General features: G+C 35.3%; 1 protein-coding gene across 1 annotated transcript in view; it reads left to right on the forward strand.

Moving 5' to 3' along the window:
- Positions 1-2,089: 2,089 nt before the first annotated feature.
- Cenpe (centromere protein E) overlaps positions 2,090-24,536 on the forward strand; it is an 83,880-nt gene continuing 61,433 nt past the window's right edge. The window contains 15 exon segments of the mRNA XM_076864070.1: positions 2,090-2,145; positions 4,786-4,877; positions 7,039-7,128; positions 7,251-7,369; positions 8,111-8,230; positions 8,618-8,699; positions 8,868-8,935; positions 9,016-9,081; positions 14,479-14,530; positions 16,011-16,098; positions 16,898-17,027; positions 18,133-18,252; positions 19,017-19,175; positions 23,079-23,226; positions 23,874-23,962. Of these exon segments, the coding sequence (XP_076720185.1) occupies positions 2,090-2,145; positions 4,786-4,877; positions 7,039-7,128; positions 7,251-7,369; positions 8,111-8,230; positions 8,618-8,699; positions 8,868-8,935; positions 9,016-9,081; positions 14,479-14,530; positions 16,011-16,098; positions 16,898-17,027; positions 18,133-18,252; positions 19,017-19,175; positions 23,079-23,226; positions 23,874-23,962 (1,479 nt within the window).

Raw genomic sequence — 24,536 nt, forward strand, 5'->3', positions numbered from 1 at the left:
TATATTCCATTGTGTATACACATACTACATTTTCTTTATCCTCAATGAATATTTCTTGATGAACAAAATTGATAGGTCAAATGAAAATGTAAAGCACATACAAGCCTGGCATGTAGTAAATGTCCAATAAATGTTGCCTGCTATGATGATGACCACAAAGACAGCCATGGAAACAGTCACAAGCACAGCTGAGAAAGGCTCATGCTTCCTCTCTGCTTGTGAATCAATCCCTTTTGTCTCATCAGAGACTTTCATTAACTACATATTCCTTCTTCCTCTACATAGACTCCTTCCCTTCCACAACACATGTGCTGCTGATTGAGCAGGTTGTGAGGGGAATATTATAGGTATTTGCCCATAATTTAAAAAAAAAAAAAACTTAAAACATATTTTCTTTATTTTTTTTTCAACATAATAAACATATTTTCTTTAACTTTGTGTTATTTGTTAGTCAACTTTCCATTACTGTAACAAATATCTGAGATAAATCAACTTACAAAGAGAAAAAGGCTTATTTTGGCTCACAGTTTTGGAGGTCTCAGTCCATAATAAGTTGGCCCATTGCTTTGGACCAGTGGCAGTACATGATGGTGGGAGTGAGTGGCAAAGGAAGCTCTCACTTCATAGTGGAGGGGAAGCAAAAGAGGTGGTGTGGGGGGGATGGGGGGTGAGGGGATGAGGTCCCAAAGAAGGCACGCTTCCAGAGCATGCCCCCAGCCACCTAACTTTCTCCCAATAGGACCCACATCTTAAACCCATATCTACCACCTCCCAATGATACCAAACTGGTGACCTTTAATACACAGGCCTTTGGGGGACATTTATCCCAATTCTAGGGTTTTGATTTTGGGCAGCACTGGGGATTGAACCCAGGGTACTTTATCACTGAACAACATCCCCAGCATTTTCAATGTTGAAATTAATAGGCTTTTGTATGTATATATCTAGATATAAATTCTTAATATAATTGCTGTCATAATAAAAAATCTTCAGTTTTTATTAATATTGCCAAATGACTTCCCAAAATACTTCTATTGAAGTAGAGTTTTCAACTCTATAATGAACAATTATTAGTAACTGTAGGTCATGTTTTTAGTGAGGGAAAGTGTGGATAATTCTGGATGTTCCCTAAATCAATCATGAAAAAGACTGAAACTTCTTCTAAAAAAAAAACCATGTTCATACTTTTATGTAACATATATTTAAAACAAAGGAAAATCAAGCACTTTGGGGGCAAGGCCGGTGGGTCAGATAATTAAAGCACTTTCTCTCTTCAGGTAATTGAAGTTTCAGCACCTATGGCTGGGGTTGTAGCTCAGTGGTTGAGTGCTTGCCTTGCACATGTGAGGCACTGGGTTTGATCCTCAGCATCACATAAGAATAAATAAAGATATTGTGTCTATGTGTAGCTAAAAAAATATTTAAAAAAAAATAAGTTTCAACACATTACTAAATAAGTTTTTCCAGTCTTCAGTCATTCTTCTCCCTAAGCTCAGCAATTCACAGCCAATGAAAACGGAAGTTACATAAAGAAAAAGAAAAAAACTAAAAGCAGAAATTCTACGGAGCACAAATGGCTACTTCTGAACGGGATAGTGAATTTCAACCCTTGTCCTCTGAGGTATTTTTTAAAAGTAAGTGTGGTGGGAGGGCTGTTTTTTATTCTCGTTTTTTAAGATCGTTAATTCTCTTCTGTTAGGGAAAAACTACGTATCTTTGCCTAGTTTCTTCTACAATCTGCAAACTCTTTAAGAGAGGTATTTGTACTCCAAATACCTCTTTTAGAAAATAACAGCCTTTTCACCTATTACCAAGCAACAGCTTCCCAGACCCCGCCTCCAAGGTCCGCTCCTCTCTGCAACCAGACCTTTAAAGTCCCCCTCCACTCGAGAGCGGTGGGCGCGCCTCTCTCCTCCCCCCTGGCGCCGCGCTGCAAATGGAACAGTCCATGACGTCACGAGGCCGCGGCTCAATCAGATGCGGCGTTTGGGAATTTTTAAACTTAAAGGCGGGGCGGCCCAAGAGTCCAGGGTGTCGGCGGTTCGGTTCCCAGTTTCCTCACCATTTTCCTGGGACCTAGGCTGGCAGGATGGCAGAGGAAGGTGCTGTGGCAGTCTGCGTGCGAGTCCGGCCGCTCAGCAGCAGGTTGGTGGACGCGACAGTGGTCTGGTCGCCAGTGCGGCATCGGGCGCGGCCCGGGTCGGAGGGTAGAGACCTTCCTTGGCTTTTCCTGGAGTTGCTACCTTCTGGCTCCGCTGCTTAGTAACTCCGCGGTTTGCCCGCTCTGTGCCACTGTTCCCCCGTCTGTAAAGTGACCGGGAAGGATCAGAGAGCTAGAAGATAAGTCTTAGCTGCGGGATTCGCTTAAATCTTAACCGCACTTGCTGACAGTAAAGACCTTCACCCGTGCCCTGCACTTCCTTTCTGGCATTGGTGCCTCCCTGATCTCGCCCTGGAGAAGTCGTGTCATAGTTACCTGTTTTACACTTAACTAGCTGTCTGAACTCTCTGAGAGCAAGGACTTGCATTGCATTTAGTAGATGCTCAAGACCTTATCCATCCATTCATTCAACAAATTTTACTAATGATTTTTTTATTCACAAGTTCAAACACATATAGCATCCTTGTCCTATGGATCTTTCCTCCTAGTGTGAGGAAACACTGCAGTAAACAATGTTAAGTGGTGATATATGAGTAGTGAATGCTATCAAAAGAAAAAGCAAGAAGACAAATTAAGTTTGGTTTTTCTAGCCTCTGGCCTTCAACTCAAAATGCTATGCTAACACTTTTTCTATTTGAAAAATTGTTATTAAACACTACAGTCTGTTTAACAAATGAGATTGTCAAGATTTTAAATTTTCTACTTTTAAGAAGCTCATTCTTTGACTGGGTGTAAAATAACTACATAAAGAAGCCATTACAATACATTATGATTGCCCAGTGGAGAATGTTTGCCAGAGGAGTCATTAGCCTATCAGAGATGACAGTTTGGGTGAGGCAGGCTGGTGGCTGTAAAGTCCTGACACTTTTCATGAATGGAAGAATAAGTAAGTAACTTAATGGAAGGGAAGGACAATGGTAATCCAGGTATGGAGAGGTTAAGCTAACATCATTTTAGGAACAGCTTCAGATTAGTTGATTTGTTTGACACTTAAGGTGTATGCAGGAATTTAGAGGAAAATGAGGTTGAAGAGAGAAGTGACATGGTCCATGTGTCCTGTGCCATGCTAAGTATTTCATAAGTTTCTAGAAGGTTTTTAAGGTTTGAAGCAATAGGACATAATCAGAGTTATATTTTTTTCTTCCAAATTTGAATGTCTTTACTTTTATATATCTACTCACTGGATAGAGACAGTTTGGGTAGTATGCACACCTTTATCTAATTGGCAATTAAAACAACAATAAGACACACCTGACTCCAATGGAATTTATTGTTTTATGTTTATATGTCAGCCCTGATTATACTTAAGTCTTTCTGTTTGGGAAATATTAATTTCAAATTCAAAAAATCATAATGCTGTGAAACTGGAAAAAAAACTGATCTTGGAGATCAGTTAATACAATTCTCTAATTTTACAGATGAGAAATTGAGGTTATAGAAGATAAATGGCTCCTTGGAAACCACCCCAGTACCAGCTAAGACTTGAACTCTCATTTCCAAAGCCTCCTGCTTTTTCTCCTGACCAATCATGCCTATATGTTTGGGTTCTAGTACCATGCTGTTTTTGTTACTATAGCTCTGTAGTATAATTTGAAGTCATGTATTATGATGCCTCCTGCTTCACTTCTCTCACCACAAATTGCTTTGGCTATTTCAGGCCTCTTATTTTTCCAAATGAATTTCATGACTGCTTTTTCTGTATCTATGAAGAAGGTCATTGAATCTGTGTAGCACTTTTGGTAGTATGACTGTTTTGACTGTTTCTGCCTACCCAAGAACATGGGAGGTCTTTCCATCTTTTAAGGTCTTCTTCAATCAATTTCTTTCTTTAGTGTTCGATAGTTTTCATTGTAGAGGTCCTTCACCTATTTTGTTAGGTTGATTTCCAAGTATTCTTTTGTTTGAGGCTATTGTGAATAGGATAGTTTTCCTAATTTCTTTTCTTTTCTTTTCCTTCCTTCCCTTCCTTTCCTTCCTCCCTCCCTCCCTCCCTCCCTCCCAAGCAGAGTTGTATTTTGAATCTATCCTTTCAGCTGCCAGTACTGGGTGGGAAGTTGGAAGTGAAGGGCTTCACAAGGAAACTCCCATGAGAGGACTGCCGTGGGAGGCCATCCTCGAAAGTGATTTGAGTTACCTCCCTGGCTGGGTAAGAAGGCTCTAACACAGTTGTGTCTAAGCGCCTCTCACCCAGCCAAGGAGGTAACTCAAATCATGTTCGAGGATGACCTCCCACAGACTGGAGATCACTAAACCCCTATTTAGAGAGTTGAACTCTGAAACCTCCAACATGGACTTTTCATCTTTTCCTTATATATGTGATAAAAGGTATAACCATCTTTTGTTGTTGTTTTTGGTTCTGGGAATTGAACCCAGGGACACTATCATTTTTTTTTATTTTGAGACAGGGTTTTGCTAAGTTGCTAAGATTGGCCTCAAGCTTGTGATCCTCCTACCTTAGCCTCCTGAGTCTCTGGTGTTATAGGCATACAGTATCACACTTGGCTAGTTGTTACCATCTTTTAAAATGTTCTTTAGAACATAAAATCTCTTAAGTTATCCTTCCTATAACATGACTTCTATGATAAGTTATATTATACTAAAATGTAGTGTTTTTATTCTTTTAGAGAGGAAGAACTTGGAGAAGCTACACAAGTTTACTGGAAAACTGACAGTAATGCTATTTATCAAGTTGATGGGAGTAAATCCTTCAATTTCGGTAAGCTTATAATAGCATCAAAAGTTAGCCTGGGCTGGGGTTGTGACTCAGTGGCAGAGCTCTTGCCTCGCACATGTGAGGCACTGGGTTTGATCCTCAGCATCACATAAAAATAAATAAACAAAATGAAGATATTGTGTCCATCTATAATTAAAAAAAAAAAAAAAAAGTTAGCCTGTTAAGCCTGTTATTCTTTTACTATTAAGAGTACTAAAGGCATATCAGTAACACTAGATTTGTCATTAAAGATTTGTAAACTGCTTCACTGGAACCAAAAAAAATTATTTATCCATCATGGATGAAAAGAAAGATAATAAATTGATATTGAAAGCACAGTTATAATTTTAGTACCTTTTAGCTGAAACTAATGTTTTTCTCCTTTCGTTTATTTATTTATAGCATAAAACTCCATAAAACCAAAGTATATTGTACAGTATCAAGTCATCATTAAGATCTTTCAATTTAGTATACTCTTTTTGCAGTTATTTTCAAACTCTTAATGAAGAAGATGTTTCTTCTTTATGTGCTAAAATATATCAGGGACTCATCTCTGCTTTTGTGGAGCTTATCTAAAGGCATTAAATTCATGATAAGATAAGCTTTGTGGGAATTTTTAGTGGAGGATCTAATTTAGTCCAGTAATCCAAAAAAGTTCTGCTACAATGAAACACGAAGGCTAGCTATGCCAAAAGGACTTTGAGGCCTTAAACGTAACTAAATTGATTTCTTCATTGACTGAACATATATAATGTCCCAGCCATTGTTCTGAGCAGTTCATGTTAATATACTTGTTAAATCTTCCTGACAAATCTGTGCAGTAGGTACTGTTGCTTTCCCATTTTAATGAGGGACCAAAATAGAGGGCTAGAGTCACACAATCTGCAAGTGGAAGAATTGGTCTCCAATCTGTTCTATTCATGCTAACAGAACTGCTTCCAAATCTGGACAGAAACAGGTCTGCTCAATAATTTTAAGAATGAATAAAAGTGTTGGTGTTAAACCACAAAACCAATAAGTAATGTTTTATAGCAGAGAAGTATAGAAGATGAAATGATTGCTTGTAAATGATTGTTGGTATTAGCATAATTTTTAAAAAAAATTTTTTAGTTATAGATAGACAACATGCCTTTATTTTATTTGTTTATTTTTATGTGGTGCTGAGGATTGAACCCAGTGCCTCACACATGCTAGGCAAGTAATCTGCCTTGAGATAGGAAAGTTCCATGAGATAGGAAAAAAAGCATAGCACAGGGTTCACTTTTATCCCTGGGTTACTACAATTTTACTACTGCTTTCTTTCGAATATCCACAACCACAGCCCCTTAGCATAACTTTTTTAGAAGGTAAAAACAGTCTGTGCCAGGCATTGTAAATCTAAATTAAGGGATACCCAAGCATTCAGACTCCTGTACTATAGGGTTTTAGTGGCTACGTATGGTCATCAAAGATTTGGACTCCTCCATCTGCCTGAGGCATTAAAATTTGAGTCATCTACCAGTTCTCCTCATTCTGAAATCATGTCACCTGAGCAGCCTCCAGTTGGCACTTGGATTTCTCATACACTTCTGCCTGCAGGGCAGATATGTGGTCATGATAGAGCAGCATGATCACTGAATTTCTTACAGCAAATCAGTATGTTTCCCTCCCAATTTACACATCTATTTCCTGTGAGCCACCATTAAAACAAAGATCCATTTTTGTGTGTGCCCTAGCAAAAGCAAAGAAATCAAACCTTAGGAGGGCAAACTCATCAGTGCAAGAGCTACCCTTAATTCTAAGCACAGTAATGGTTCCTAGGTATTAACCATATACTTACAATAATTCAATAATGATGATAATATCTGCCCATTTTACACATTGGGGCACAGAGACAGTAACCCCCTTGGTCAGTGTCACACAGCTTAGATTCCAGAGCTCCATATGCACCACTATGCCTTACTGCCATTTGAAAACACAAAGGTTAGGTGACTTTTGTTTTTTCTGTATGGGGACCAACACATTATCTTTGTGTATTTTCAGAAGACAAAAAGGTTGAAGAAAATACTTTCTTAAATATCTTGTCATCCTAGTCCCTGACAATTTTATTTCTTTGAGTGATTACTAATTCAGAGTGAGAACACAATTGATTTGTTTGACATCTATGTTTTTCTTGTTTTCTTAGATCGCGTCTTTCATAGTAGTGAAACTACTAAGAATGTCTATGAGGAAATAGCAGTACCTATCATTGATTCTGCTATACAAGGCTACAATGGTTTGTATTCCTTTGATGCCGTAGAAACATTTTAGTCTTGAGTATCTACTCAACAAGCATTGACAGTTTCACTCACTGTAGATTTATTTTTAATCCTTGCATGTGTGTATTTTGTTTTATAGGCACTATATTTGCCTATGGGCAGACTGCTTCAGGAAAAACACATACTATGATGGGTTCAGAAGATTGTTTGGGAGTTATACCCAGGGCAATTCATGACATTTTCCAAAAAATTAAGAAGGTAATAACTTAGCTAACTTCCTAGTAAAAATAGTAATAATTGGATAGCAGTCTTAGAGTTTTCTTTTATAATGATAAAAGGAGGCAAATTTACATTTATCTCTTGAGTTCCATGAGATAGGAAAAAAGGCATAGCACAGGGTTCACTTTTATCCCCACAGGTTACTGCAATAAAAAGTAGATGTTGGTAAAAAAAAAAAAAAAAAAGAAGAAGAAGAAGAAGAGAAGCAGAAGGTCAGAATACACAACTAGTTACAGTTGGGTTTGAGTTAGTGTTTTCATTAAAATAAGAGCATCTCTTGTTAGGGTTTTACTTTGAGTCTGGAGAGTTGGATTGGGTGGTCTCCTCTTATTCATGATGGCACACTTTTCATTATTTCTAAAACAATGCTTTTTTATTTTTATGTTTGTTATGAACATAGAACCATGGGTTTTATTTGTTTTACAAAGATTATTACCTTCCTTACCTCTTTAATAATAATGGGTAAGCGTTCAGTATTAGATTTTCTTTTTCTTTTTTTTTTTTTTAAGTGAGAGGAGAGAGGGAGAGAGAATTTTAATATTTATTTTTTAGTATTTGGCGGACACAACATCTTTGTCTGTATGTGGTGCTGAGGATCGAACCAGGGCCGCACGCATGCCAGGCGAGCGCGCTACCGCTTGAGCCATATCCCCAGCCCCAGTATTAGATTTTCATAAACGGATGCTTTCTGATGCTTTCACACATTTTTTTTCCTCCTAGTTTCCTGAGAGAGAATTTCTCTTACGGGTGTCTTACATGGAGATATACAATGAAATCATCACAGATTTACTCTGTAACACTCAAAAAATGAAACCTTTAATAATTCGGGAAGACATCAACGTGAGTATTCGAGTTAGATGGCTTTAAAACATATTCACTTATTGGAATTGCTCTGCATATTTTTTAAAAGTATTTCCTTTTTTTTGGTTTTCTTTCTATGGTTTTTTGTTTGTTTGTTGTTTTTAAGTGTTTACAGAGAGATCCATTTTTTCAGCAATCTGTGTAGTTTTAAAATACTGATAGATTAAGTGCCTAAAAATAGCAAGATGGTAGGCTTTGATGTACATAGTGAATTGTGATTATTCATAGAGTTGTTTGCTATTTTTTTTTTACAGAATAATCCATTTTTTTAACTTCCTCAAGTTCTGAAATAGTTTATACTATCTTTTTGAAAAGTAAACTTACAAATGACTTTTTTTCTAATCTTTCCATAATTACTGGTTTCAGAGGAATGTGTATGTTGCTGATCTCACAGAAGAAGTGGTTTATACCTCAGAAATGGCTTTGCAGTGGATCACAAAGGGAGAAAGTAAGACTGCTGTATTTCTTTAAAATGCTTACAAAAACTTCAATAATCCCATTTTTAATTGTTAAGCTAAAATAAAATAGGCTTCAAATCGCACTTAGGTCAAAATAAAATCAGTGTTTTTCTTGAACTTTAACATGTATATAGCTGAAATATAACTCATTTTTACAGAGAACAGACATTATGGAATAACAAAAATGAATCAAAGAAGTAGTCGTTCTCACACTATTTTCAGGATGGTATGTAATTATTTCCCCCAATATTTTATCTTTCAAAGTAAGAATACACTAATTTTCTACAAGTTGCCTTTTCTGTCTAGATTTTGGAAAGCAGAGAGAAAGGTGAACCTTCTAATTGTGAAGGATCTATCAAGGTGTCCCATTTGGTGAGTACTAATGAATCATAATAATGTACCATAGGAGCCAAAACAAAATGTCATTAGCTGTTGGCTGTTTGGTTTTATGAGAACTGTTAACTAAATAGGAAAATATAGGTATTAATTGGCAGTTTAACCAGTCTTGTCAGAAATATCAGATTACTAGCAGAAATGTTGTAGGAAGAATTTAGAGAATATTTCTTTCTGTTATATCATGGCTCCCATCTCCTAAAATTTAGATGTAAGGCTTACAGGAGTTGAAGTTTTTTCTAACCACCAAAGAAGTAAGATTGTTTTTTATGCATATCTAAGAGTTTAAGTAATCTTGGAATTTGGAGATTTTTTTTTCTTTAATTAAAACTCAGACTTGTGTGATCAACAACAACAGCAACAACAAAAACTAGATAGAATGGGTAAAACAAATTACATTATTCAGGTCTTTTTTAATTATTTTTTTAGAAACAATAAAAATATATGTTTTATATTATAAATGGTGGTTTGTGTGTGTTTGTTTTGGGGTTTTTTGCTGGGTGCTGCAGATCCAACCCAGGACATTGTGTGTGTTAGGCAAATGCTCTACCACTGAGCTTCACACCCAGGCCATAAACAAGGTTGTAGACTATAAATCCCTTGAAGAGAAGAGTGATGGCATGTTCATCTTTGTAGCCCCAACATATTGCATATTTATTGCAATAAATATTTACTGAACTTGAGCATTATGCAAACTTTCCCTTTTCTCCACATAAGTACATCATTACCTTCTTGCTACACTATACCATATCTGTCTTTTGCTCCTTCCCTATCCTTTTTTATTATTGATCTGTTCTCCATCAAATTCTTTTTTCTTTTTTCCTCTCTGTGTGTGTGTGTGTGTGTAATCGGTTGTTTTTAGTTATACATGACAATAGGATTCATATTAACAATTATAAAAGCATGGAATATAATTTGTTCTAATTCAGTCTCTGGTGTTTCCCCTTTTTCTCCCTCCTCCCTCTGTCTGTTTCCTTCCCTCTTCTCCTTTTGCTATTTACTCATCGTTTTGTTGTTGTTGTTTTTTAATTAGTATCTTACGGATGTACGTGATGGTAAGATTTACTGTGATATATTCACTTATGTACATAGGAAAGTTATGTAATATTCATTCTACTGTCTTTCCCTAGCCCGTCTCTCCTCCCTTCCCTCTTTCCCCTTTGTCTACTCCACTGATCTTCTATTCTTTTTTTTTTTTTTTTTTAATCCCCTCCTTTGTTTTGGATTAGCTACCACATATCAAAGAAAGCATTCTACCTTTGGCTTTTGGGGACTTGCTTATTTCACTTGGCATGATAGTCTCCAGTTCAATCCATTTGCTGGCAAATGCCATAGTCATTCATTTTTTTTTTTTTTTTTTTTTTTTGGCTGAGTAATACTCTGTTGTTTATATACCACAATTTCTTTATCCATTCATCTGTTGAAGGACATGTTGGTTGGCTCCACAGCTTGCCTATTGTGAATTGTGCTGCTATAAACATTGAGATGGCTACATCACTGTAGTATGCCGATTTTAAATCCTTTGAATATATACTGAGGAGTGGGATAGCTTAGTTATATGGTTCCATTCCTAGTTTTTGGGGGGAATGTCCATACTGCTTTCCAGAGTGGTTGCAGTAATTTGCAATCCCACCAACATGTATGAGTACACCTTTTTCCCACATCCTCACCAGCATTTACTATTATTTGTATTCTTGATGCTTGCAATTCTGACTGGAGTAAGAGAAAATCTCAGTACAGCTTTAATTTTCATTTCTAATTGCTAGAGATGGTGAACATTTTTTCATATATTTGTTGACCCTTTGTATTTCGAGAATTATCTGTTTAGTTTCTTTTTCCATTTATCGATTGGGTTATTGGAGGAGTGTCTTTGTTTTTTGGTTTGGTTTTGTTGTTGTTGTTGGTGGTGGTGGTGGTATTTTTGGTGTTAAGTTTTTTGTGTTCTTTGTATAGATATCAATGCCCTAACTTAGGTATAAGTGACAAAGATTTTTTTCCCATTCTGTAGGCTCTCTTTACACTCTTAATTGTTTCCTTTTCTGTGAAGAAGCTTTTTAATTTGATGCCATCCCACTTACTTATTTTTAATTTTACTTCTTGTGCTTTTAGAGTCTTATCAAGGAAGTCAGTTCCTCAGCCAACATGTTGAAATGTTGGACCTACATTTTCTTCTTTTGTTTTTCCTGCATTTTCTTCTAACAGTTGCAGGGGTTCTGGTCTAACTCCTAGGTCTTTGGTCCACTTTGAATGAAGTTTTGTGTGGGATGAGAGATAGGGGTTAAGTTTCATTCTACTACATATGGATTTCCAGTTTTCCCAGAACAGTTTGTTAAAAAGGCTATCTTTGGTTTTGACACCTTTGTCTTCTATGAGATAACTGTGTTTATTGGGTATATCTTTGTGTCTTCTATTCCGTTGGTCTGCATGCCTGTTTTGGTGCCTATACCATGGTATTTTTGTTACCGTAACTCTGCAGTATAATTTGTGATGTGGTATTGTGATACCTCCTGCTTCACTTTTCTCACTAAGGATTGCTTTGCGAGGCCTAAATTCTTCAGCTTGATATGGGATGTGATTTAAGATTACCTTATTTGGTTAGAACAATGAATACTAACATACTTGTTTGGGCTGTTTTTTGTTTATTTTAAACAAAATTACGAGACTGTAGGACTCAAGAACTTGTTACATATTATTATTTGGTGTTCTGATAATAATTTAAAAGTAAAGACTTTGCCATATTAAAAAAAAAGACTACCTTATTTGATTTGAAAACTATAGAGAAAAAATCAATCAACAGTATATTTATTTATTTTCAGATTTCATGAAAGCAAATTCTTACTATTCCATTCTAACTTTATTTTAGTGTAAAAAGTGTATCTCTTATTTTAGTAGACTTTAATGTTGTTTTAATGTAACAACAACAAAAACAAACTAACCTCTTCCAACACCAGTGATTTTTTTTTTTTTTCTTTTAAATACGCTTGATGTATTCAGTGCTCTATTTGGTGATTATCCTCACCTTCCTCAATGCTTTGTTATCTGTGGTCCTTGGACATTATCTGGGACATCCCTTTGGCCTACCCACTTCCTGTAAGAATCTTCTTGGAAAGAAGTCTTCCTTGAAGAATCATCTTCTGGCTCTTTGGAGGTGACTCTTTCCTAATTGTCTCCTGGCCTTGTGGGGATGATGATATTTAGGTTCTCTCAGCTCTACTCCTCCATTCCCTTCTGTGTCTTCTTTTCTCCTGCCCTTCTAACAAAAACTCAGGAGTGTTCTGTGGCTTTTCTTACTTCAGATTCTTACACTCAGATATTCTTTCAACATTTCTGCGTTGAAGATTGCTAAATATTTATTTTTACCTACAGTCTCTAAGATTGCTGGAATTATGAATGCTACTGTTATCTCAAACTGCAGTATATATAAAATTAATTTCTTACAACAGTAGTGACTATTCTGCTTTTTCCAGGAAAGCTTTGTCAATTTTAACTCTTTAATTCAATTAATCTTTGTTGGTATTTCTCTTTGTCCTGTTGTCTCGTTTCTTATTTTGGTACATTCCTGTGGTATATTCATTTAGATCCTCGTTTCTCTTGAATTACTACATTGATCTCCTGAAACCTGGCCTTCATGACTCTGGTCTTCCTTTCTTCAGTCTGTTATACAAATTTGAAATTTATCTAAGCACTGCTTTTGTTATGTCACTTCTTGGACAAGAAATGTACTTCCTCTGCTCCACATGAGTTCCTCTCCTAGATGGGGCCTCTTGGAAGCTTTGGATAGGTGTCTTTGGTTAGGAGTACTTGTTCCCACTGTCATGACTTCACTCATGCTGCTTCACTCCTTCACCACTTTGCCTTTGATTATGAATCTGGATCATCTGTAGTGGACACTGTGTAAGGACCATTAGACTTCTGATTATTTTAGAGAAGAAAGTATCTGAGATAGAACTATAGAACTATAATTACTTGCCTACACCCTGAAAATCTCCACAGAGAAAATACTTAAAGCTCTTTCTTTTAATGTATTCTGAATATATAGAGAGAGTTTCTCATACTCTGGGCACAATGCTGGGTTCTGAGATTAAAAGAATAAAGGATACATTCCTCTGTTACTTAATACACAGATAATTTCTACTGCTGCCTCTCCAGAACAAGCTGCCATCATCTCACCTGGATTCTGCACTAGTCTTCTACCTTGGCTGCCTGCTACCGCTCCTGTCCCTCTCTAATCCATTCTCCACTCATGGGCACAGTTGATGCTTTAGAAAGTTGAATCTGATTGTATTAGTATTCCCCCATATATAACCCTCCAGTGGCTTCCAGTTGCATTTAGGAAACCTGGAATTTTTAGTCTTGCTTAAAAAACCCTGCATAATGTGATCACTCTTTCTCTTACCCTGTCTTTTTCCTGCTTAAGTTCACCAACTACACCACTCTGCCCTTTCTACATGTTTTAACACACCAAGGGCACTCTGGTTTGTGACCTGGTATGCTGGCTTACCCTCTGTCTAGACTGCCATTTCCCTTGATCTTTTCATAACTGCCTTTCTTAGCCTGATGACTGGCCTTCCCCTGCCACCCCATCCAGAAGATGTGTTCTGTTCCTCCCTCTGCTCTCTTCCAGCTCTATTTGAATTATCCATTACATTTATCACAATATATTTCTCACATGTCTTTTTCTCTCTTCTTAACAACCTCCTCTTCTGTAGAATATAAGCTCTGTGAGAGCAGAGACCTCATTTGTCTGGTTCTCTGCTATTTCCCCAGCAACTAATGCACTGCCTAGAACATGATAGATATTCACTTTTTTTTCCCCACTATTATTTGTAAAATGAAAGAGGTCCATGCTTTTGAAGATGCTACAGGGTCGTCAAGGACTCAAATGACTAGCTCTACAGGAGTTACTCAACTATAAGAGTAAGTCATATCTAATAAAGTGTTCTGGGTACATAGTGGAAGTAGCGTTTCAAAAAAAATTCAAAGTGTGGGGTAGGAAGAGTAAAGTTGGCACAGCTACACTAAAAAGGTGACATTTGTCCTGGTTTTTGAATAAAGAGTAATAAGAGCAGTTTAGAATGTTAGAACCTACTGTTGCCACAAGTGCTGGGTTGCAAAGAATCATGTTCACCTTGGTAAAGTTTTGGACTATATAGAAAACAACCTACTGTGATCTGCAGCATGACAGAGTATATGTCATAAAGAAAGAAAACACATAGAGACTACTTTGACTCAAGATGATATATTATCTTAAGAAGAAACACAAGAATTTAGATGGGTCATTCAGATATGCCATGTATTAAAAATGTTCTTTCAATAGTTTGGACTTTATTATTTCTAATTATCCCTCCTGAAGGTTTATTTTCATTTGTCCTACAGAATTTGGTGGATCTTGCAGGCAGTGAAAGAGCTGCTCAAACAGGAGCTGAAGGTAATGAGAACTAGTAAAGTAAATTAGTCTTAGTGCCTTCTTATTCTTTTATGGGATAAAAATGCTTCTAAGCATTTTTTAAAACTGATAATAGTAATTTTCTGCTAAAAGTCCCGAACATGAAAATCGGAATCTATATAGGACTAATTATTTTCTTTGAACTATTGTAGCATTTATTAAAAGGCTAAAGTTATGTAATTAATAGATTAGTATATCTGGGAAGCCCATGAGAATTCCACGAAAACTATTTAAATTTCTACAGTTAGTAAGGATATTAAGAAAGATAGCTGAGCCTAGTGGCACATGCCCATAATCCCAGTAGCTCAGGAGACTGAAGCAGGAGGCTTAAAAAAAGTGGATGTATATCCGATGTGATTCTGCAATCTGTATACGGGGTAAAAATGGGAGTTCATAATCCACTTGAATCAAATGTATGAAATATGATATGTCAAGAACTAAGTAATGTTTTGAACAACTAATAAAATTAAAAAAAAAAGTTCAAAGCCAACCTCAGCAACTTAGCAAGGCTCTAAACTTAGCAAGACTCTGTCTCAAAAAAAAAAAAAAAAGGACTGGGGGCTTAGCTTGGCTTAAAGGACTCCTGGGTTCAATCTCTAGTACAGAAAAGAAAAAAAGGAAGGTAGTAGGAAGTATCTTTCCAGTACTAACATTCTGATTCTAGGATACATGGTAAGTATATACAAATTCTTTCATTGCACCTTTGCCCTTTCAAAATTTATGTAGACTAATCTTCATTAGAAAATGAGACGTGACCATGGTTAGCATTGAAAAGAAAAGGATGCTTTTCTACTATGTGAAAAATGATACTGCATATCATCCCTGTGTATCTATCCTGGGAGAATCTTAACATTACAGCTAAATTTTAACTCTATAGGATCTAGTCTCATGGCAAAACTGGCTATTTTTTCCAGTTCTCCTTATATGTGTAATAAAACAAATGAAAATCCAAAGAAAGGTAGTGTGGTACAAATTTAATATATAGAAATTAATAACTCTTACAAACAAAACCAATTAGAATTTTATGTGGACAAAGGTTATTTACGTTAATAATGTAAAAGATGTGGTACATCTTTTACATAGGAAAACTTGATATCTCAACTAGGAAACTCAACAGATTGCACAAAATCAATGTAAAGAAATCTGTAAATCAGACCTGAATTATGGAGAAAGTGTGTATGGAATTTGTGACCTCCTGCCTCATCCTCCCAAAGTAGTCCCTCTGATTCTTAGTAATGTTTTTCCTACTGCTGATACCTATTCTGAATCACTTAATTGGTGGAAGGAATATGAAGAGAATGCCTACCAAAATTATAATACGGTGGGCTCAGGTCCAAACCAAAACACACATCTTAGCAACTGATTCTTTGATGTCTAATTTCTCTTGTCATTTACTAATAAATAACTTAGTTACCTAGTATGGGGGGGCAGTTTTGATTTTTTTTTTTAATCATAAATTTAGGTGTACGACTTAAGGAAGGCTGTAATATAAATCGAAGCTTATTTATTTTGGGACAAGTAATCAAGAAACTTAGTGATGGACAAATTGGGTAAGTTTATCCCATTACACACCTACACTTACTCAGGCTTCTCATTAGGTTGAAAATTATAACACTTCAGTAACACTGGAGTTTATTTACTTCCACATATTCAAAAGCTTTTGGGATTCTGTGAGCATAGCTTCTTATACATATAACTGATCTACCAAAAATACTTTTTATTGTAAGTATTTTTTATACAACTGTAGCACAGCTTTTCATTTCTCTGGTTGTACATGATGTAGCTAGTATCACACCATATGTGCAGTCAATACATGTTCCTAGGGTAATAATGTCCATCTCATTTCACTATCTTTCCTGCCCCCCATGCCCTTTCTCTCCCCTCCCTTCCCTTTGCCCAATTAAAGTTCCTCTGTTTTGCCCTTGCCCCCTCCCCCATTATAGATCAGTATCCACTTATCAGAGAGAACTTTCTGCCTTTGGTTTTTGGGGATTGGCTCACTTTGCTTAGCATGATATTCTCCAGCTCCATTTATTTACCTGCAAATGCCATAATTTTATTCTCTTTTAATGCTGAGTAATATTCCATTGTATGTATATATATATATATATATACCACAGTTTCTTTATCTATTCATCTATTGAAGGGCATCTAGGTTGGTTCCACAGTTTAGCTTTTGTGAATTGAGCTGCTACAAACATTGATACAGCTGTGTTGCTGCATTTCTGTAGTATACTGATTTTAATAAAGAATTAATTTTTAAAACTAAATGTTCTGTATTAAAAGACAACCACTTCTATAATAAAAAATTTCTCAATCTTTTTCTTCCCAAACTCATTTCTTGTTAAGTGGTTTCATAAATTATCGAGATAGCAAATTAACACGAATTCTTCAGAATTCTTTGGGAGGAAATGCAAAAACACGTATTATCTGCACAATTACTCCAGTATCTTTTGATGAAACTCTTACTACTCTTCAGGTGAGTTTGATTTTTTTATCTTAATATGGGGAAAAGTCAACTTTAAGAAGAAAAAATTACCTACTAAAATTTGGTATACTTTTTAAAATTGACATAACACATTTGTTATGATAAAATTAATGTGTTATCCACTAAATACCATTCCTTAATTTAACTTTCAAGACTTCAATCTTTTGTATTCCACTTCCATAATTTTAGCCATATCCAATGTTATTTTGACTGAAATTGACTTGATATTTTCTTCAAATAACTTACTTTTTGTACTTAATTTGTGATAAAAGCAAATTTTATCAATCCTATGAATGAAAAACTAAGATTACTCTTCACAAGTAGAAAGTAACTAAAACTATATATGTAGATACACACACACACACACACACACACACAGACACACAAACACGTATATGTATGTATTTGCGTATGTATATGTGTATGTGTGTATAGGACAATATAAGTCTTGAATTCTATATGTTGCCCACCTTGGTTTTGTGCTAAAGGCCAACATTTTCTGTTAAAAATGAAGGAAAGGAAAATGAAAAACATCAATGGAATAGCTTTCTCAATGAAGAATTTAGTATTTACTGGTCACCTTCATGTTCCCACTTAAAGTTACTTCTAGTACTCATACTCAAGCCATTGCTTTAAATAGCTGTTGAGCACTGGATTAAGAGAAAACATTCCTGACTTTACAGAATTTATAGAGCAGATTAAGATTTGTCTTCTGACATGATTGCCTTGGATTAGTATTTAAGTGGCTAATAGAGTTTAAAGAAAGGGGGGATGGTTTTGGCTCGAAGAGGAGCTTCAAAGTATAGGAAGCATTTGGGAGGGGTGGATGGTTTTGTAGGTTCTCTATTGCATCTGTCTTCAAGGTGTTTTTCTAACTCTTCTGAAACTATTGGCCAGAGTAAGTCACAGAACATGGTTAAAAGAACCATGCTCTCTGAATGCTCTCTGTATTCAATGCTCTCTGTATTCAAAAATATTAAGCCAACTGGGAAAACTTTGTTTTGGTTTGTCTTCCAAGAAACTTGATTATAGGAAACCTAAATGTTGTTATGACTTCTTTTAGTATTAAAACATATTTTACTTCATTTTTTCCCAGTTTGCCAGCACTGCTAAATACATGAAGAATACTCCTTATGTTAATGAGGTATCAAGTGATGAAGCTCTCCTAAAGAGATATAGAAAGGAAATAGTGGATCTTAAAAAACAGTTAGAGGAGGTATGTATAAATTATTTATTTCAGTAAATAGGGACCAATTTAGAATAATGGAGATCTGCCCCCCAAAATTCTAAATTCATGAATATCTGAGCTGCTACAGCTTAATTTTAAAATAAATAGTTTTTAACTAAGAAGAAATCAACTCATAAAAATTTAACTTTGTTTACTATAAATTGAAAGATTTGGTTTCTTGAAATTATTTTGAATTTTGTTTTTCATTTCCAAAGTTCAAGACTTAATGACTTTTTTTCAAATAAGCCAAGTAGAAATACTTTCTTAAAATGTTTTACAAGTACATATTAATTTAGGTTAATAAGAAAGACCATGTATAGTTACTTAAAACTACCTTCTGTATTTTCACTGCTGAATTCCTCTTCTAACCCTTAAGTAGTAGCCTAATAAGATGAAAGGAAATGTCTGTGTTTGCTATTGGTATACAGATTTCAGCTTCTTTGACTTTTCTGCCTGTTATTTAGATATTCGTAGCAATTAATAGAACTGTTTTAACAGTATTCTTATCTTTTACGTAGTATATAGAATAGAGACCTGAGAAGAAATGTGTAATTTGCTATATTACAAGTTTGAGAAATTATTGTTTATAGTAACTGCACATTAGAGTTCTGCACTTAGGGTATATTTTATTTCAATACAGTTAAATTCTCTGAGATCATATGCATATTTCATATTCTTTTTTTAAGCTACTTTCAAATTTTTAAAATCTAGCTACATCTATTATTAACATAACCCATTATTACATTCTGTAGGTCAGTATAAAGACTCGGGCCCAGGAAATGGAAAAAGACCAATTGGCCCAACTTTTGGATGAAAAAGATTTACTTCAAAAAGTACAGGATGAAAAAATTCAAAACTTAACACGAATGCTGGTGACTTCTTCTTCTCTTACAATGCAACAGGAATTAAAGGTAAAAAAATAAAAGATAACAGCTTAAATATGGTAGAAAATAGGCACTTATGTATATTTTATATATAAAATATATATATTTATATATATATTTTAAATATGGTAGAAAATAGGCACTTCTTATTCTTTTATACAATATATTCAAGAAACCCAGACATTTTGTGTGTTTGCTTATACATGAACATTGCCTAAAAAGTTCATCAAAAATACCCTATCCCTAATTTCCACTTGTAGCGCGTCTTATTCAAGAAGTCTAAAGAATCTATTTGTAATATGCAGATGATTAGGAACCACTGGTCACTAGGGGGATGTTTTTGTTTAAAGAAATAGAATTATTAACCTTAGAAACATTGATCAAGAATATAAATCAATGTGGTGATCAAGATTCTAGCTTGTTTGTGTTTTTTGTTGACATTTTAGGGTATAATATTGTGAACTGAAGGAAGGACCCTGAATCTGGACTGGCTGAATTTGAATCCCAGATGCATCAATTCCTAACTCTTAACATTGGGCAATTTCTTGAATCCCCTTCACTGTAATTTCTTTATTTGTGAAATAGCTTGATACATACCTCATGGGGTGTTGTGAGAATTAAGTAAGATAATTCATAGAATGTGCCTAATACAATCCTTTCTACACAGCAAATTTAGTAAATATAAGCTATTAATAAATTATTGTTAATAGGCACTATGCACAAGTCACTATACTAAATATAGAGGGGACCTTCAAGAACTATTGGTTGACTGAGTGTGAATAGAAAGTGGCCCAATGGCACAGGGAAGAGACCTATATATGCAAAAGCCTGGAGCTATGAAAATACTTGATGCATTCTTTGGACTTAAAATGTTCTAGTGGTCAGTCCATGTTAAACCATCATGTGATATTTGAATGTAACGTTATGTTAAGGAGATAATGAGAGACTGTGTGATGTCAGAATTGCAGAAAAAGCATGATTGCTATGCATATCAGAATAGTTGGGCCTCTATAAGAAATGTGGCTCTGGAGAGGGAGCAAATTGGATAAATTGGAGGGCTGTTTATGGAGTAAACTTAGTGATTGATTGGATGTCAGGAGCAAAGAAACGGAGAAAGAGGTATCCAGAGTAATGTGAAAGTCTTGCTTAGCCTCCTGGGAAGCTAGTAGCAGAATTTGTTAAGTAACAATGAAAAACAGTAGAAGTGCTTGGAATATCTTTTGAGATGTCAGGCAGGTGAAAATGCAAATATATGGAAACAGTGCAGAAGATGGGCAGTGTAATCAGTTTGGACACATGCTACTACAGATCTAAATTAAAATTATGGGAAGAGATGAGTTTGTTCTTTGAGCAAGTTGAGAATGAAAAGCTTAGAATAACAAGGAAAAAACCCCAAAAAACATTTTAGGTAAAGGTAGAAAAAGAAGACTCCATAAACGGGCCCAGGTTCAGCTCTAGGGTGAAGAAGGATGAATATGGTAGCTGGGAAGAGAATATTTCAGGGAAGTTGTGATCAGTAGTGTCATGTTTTGCCAAGAAGTTAAGTAAGGTTAAAATAGACAAAAACTATTTGCATTGAGGAACAAGGAGCACATTTGCAAAAATTTAAATTGAGTTATATGGTGAGGATGAAAGCTGCCTGACAGTGAGTTGAGATAGACCAAATGGATGTACTCTTGAATATAATAGAAGGAGCTAGCCCTGGAGAGGAGACCAATTTATTAGATTTCAACAAACACAAGGGAAAGGATAGATATCAGTGCAAGTTGTACTTTTGTAAGTTTAGTTTTATATTTTCTTTGTGAAACAGGTTTGGTTTTTCTGGTGTGATGGCAGTTGTAGATACTGAGTCACAAGTTTACAGATATACCAAGCATTCAAAATAATCTGGCCCTTATTGAGAATGGAAAAGAAACCTGACAAGGGAGAGAAAAGTCCTGCCAGGCAGCATAAAGGATCTGATTCATGTCTGTCTGTGTGACTCAGCGGTGCTCAAGAGGCTAATACAGGCTCAGAAGGCAGTATAATTCATCTGATCGTACGTTGTGTGGAGTAGGTGTGAAGGACAGAGATTTTTGAGGATATTAACTTCCAATGTCAAACATAATTGAAGTGATGACCTATGGACTCAAAGATAATGATATGAGAATCAAAGAGGGAGCTGTCAGGAAGACAGTGGTATAACAAGGACAAGGAAAAAGTCCCTATTAAGCTAACCAGTCAAAATGGGATTGAATAAATGAGGTAGAAGGATAGCAACTATGGCAAGAGTGGCAGATCTAGGTTTATGAGTTCAGATAATGACAAGATTCAAGTGTGGCTTAGGGAGCCAATGGAATTAAGCTAAGGGTCATTGGAAATGAGGCTTTATATATGACTGGGCTTTTGCAATGTGGGCTATGGAAAAAATTACCCATTTTAAGTAGAAGGGTAGTATACAGTGAGACATAGAAGTAAGCAGTGTATCCTGGAGAAGAGAGCTACTCTTCAGAGGCTACATAGTGCAGTGGTTACCTAGATAGGCTCTAAAGTTACAGATATGGGCTCAGCTACTAATTGATTGTACAGCCTTACAACTTCCCCAAATTTGGGGGTGACTATATAAAGGATGCAGTAAAAGATCCACTCATAGGATCATTGAGAGAATTGAATGTGATGAGATGGTACTTATACCCAGGAAGGGACAGGGAATAATGTTGGCTGTGAAACCTGGAAAACATACACTTAAGAGGCAGGCAGAGCAAAAGATTTAAAATCAGCACACTACAGCAGCACAGCCACCTCGATGATTTTAGCAGCACAATTCACAGTAGCCAAATTGTAGAATCAACCCAGATGCCCATCAATAAATGAATGGATTAAGAAATATATGCAAACACACACACACATGTATATACTCACAGTGGAGTTCTACTTAGCCATAAAAAAGAATGAAATTATGGCATTTTCCAGTAAATGGATAGAAATGGAGAATATCATGCTAAGTGAAGTAAACCAAACTCAGAAACTCTAAGGTTAAATGTTTTCTCTTACATGCAAAAGCTAGAGTAAAATAAAGGAAAGGGTGGAGGGAAGCATAGGATAACATAAAGATAAAGGGAAGATCAGTAATAAAAAAGGAGATCAAGAGGCAGAGTGGAAGGATGGGTAAGGAAAGGCAGTGCAGAATGAATTCTTTAAAAATCATATTATGTGCATATATAAATATACAACAGGGAACTTCACCTTTATGCATAGGTAGAAAGAACCAATCAAATAAAAATAAATACATGAGCAAAAGGAAATCTAGTAGGGGAAGGAGAATAGGAGAGGGGCGGGAGGATCTGGGGGAGAAAAGGGGAGAGTCATGACATAAAATTGAGTTCCATGAATGTATGAGTTTGTCAGGATGAAAACAACTACTATGTTTAACTATAAAAAGAGGCAGAGGAAGAGAATGCAGAAAACAGTGGTAAGGACCAAAGGGTGGGTAGCATGAGAAACCGGAGATGGAGGTCCCTGAAGGATTGAGAAAGAGGACAAAGTAAGAGCAAAGACAAAAGGTTAGCTAAAAGTAAGTAACCAGTCAAGAGGTTTAAAAAAAAAAAAAAAAAAAAAAAAGTAAAAGCAAACAGGCTTGAGTATTTTGTGAAGTTGAGAGCAGAAAACCAGTGAAAATCACAAATGCCCAGATAACAGAAGGAGTGTGATCCCAAAGAAAAAGAATGCAAAAGTCAGCAGTAGTTTTATTCACTTTGTAATGGATTGAAACACTGGTTTGAAAATTTTGAGTATATTTTCTTATCTTAGAATGTCCTCAGACATTAAAATATTAAACTAAACCTAAAAATTCTACCAAATCAATAATTTTTAAAAATAAGAGGTAGTTCCCTTGTTTTAAGATGTCTGAACATAGATCTGTGTAAAGTAATTTTGATTTTTTTTCTTTAGGCTAAAAGAAAACGAAGAGTTACTTGGTGCTTTGGCAAAATTAACAAAATGAAGGACTCAAACTATGTAAATGAATTTAATATGCCAGCAAATGTAACAACAAGAAGACACAAGACTGATGGTGCTGTGTTAGGAGAAATTGATGAATGTGAGTGCCTGTTTAAATAGAACTACATTTATAACTCTGTGTGATAAACACATTGAAGTAAAAATGTATGTATTTTAGATATGATTGCAATGGAAATTATTATAAGCATTTGTGATTTTGAAAAAGTAAACATTCATGAAACTCTTCTAAAATTCTTAAGGATAATGCACTGTAGTTGAATCATGAGTCACCTTGTTTTGTTTTTTCCTTCTAATTGCTCAATTAAATTTGTACAGTATTCATGACATCTGCCTTAAACTTGCCAATTTTCAAAGGGCAGCACTTACATAGGAATCTTTCAAAATTGTATCTCCGGTAATATAATCTATTTTTTAAGGGCATTTATAAATCTACTTACAGTGATCAGATCTCATATTTAGAATCTGTCTTTTTTACCGGTATTGTATTAAGGATTCTACATTTTGTCACTAATTCTAACAAGCTATTTTAATTTACAAAACAATATAAATATCACATCTGTTTTTAATGTTATCTTGGCATTCATACTCTAAGGACATATTAGCTAATATGAGCTTATTACCTTTGGTCAGTGTTTTTGTTGTTGTTGTTTGTAATCTTTAATTTGACTATTAGGGAATATTATGTATAAGTTCATAGAAAAATTTTTCCTTTTCCCCAAATTTTAGCTCTCTATTTAGAGTCTGATGTCTTCAGTAATACTCTTGATTCATTAACTGAGATAGAATGGAATTCAGCAACAAAGCTACTAAGCCAGGTAACCTAATATATTTTACAGAATATGATCTTTTTACTCTTTTTAAATTTGTTTGTTATTGGACTTTGTTGTTGTAGCACATTATCAATTCTGACTTAATACCAGAGATAGTTTAGGCTCTAACAAAGATTTCCCTCACTTTTATATTTTGGTTGATAATGATGAGATATCTAGGGGCAGTCTAAAAATTTTATAAAGCTGGTAAGTGCTCAGAGGTAGACATTGCTTCTAGCTCTTTACCAGCAAATCTTAGTATCTATAATGTTTTTAGAATTTCTGTTTTGATTTGGAAAACTGCACGGGGGTAAAAGACTAACTAGAAGTTTAGTGGCTTAGGCAAAGGGAAATGAAGGAAAGGGAGGGGGGACAGGAATAGGAAAGATAGTGGAATGAATCAGACATAACTTTCCTAAGAACATATATAAATACAACACAGGGAATCTCCACATCATTTACAACCACAAGATTGGGATCTTAATTAGAATAAGACATATTTCATGTTTGTCTAAATATGTCAAAATATACTGATATGAATAAATAAGAATAAATTTTTTAAAAAATTTGAAGTGTCAAA

The sequence above is a fragment of the Callospermophilus lateralis genome, chromosome 8 (assembly GCF_048772815.1).
Source record: "Callospermophilus lateralis isolate mCalLat2 chromosome 8, mCalLat2.hap1, whole genome shotgun sequence".
In the NCBI taxonomy this organism is placed as follows: Eukaryota; Metazoa; Chordata; class Mammalia; order Rodentia; family Sciuridae; genus Callospermophilus; species Callospermophilus lateralis.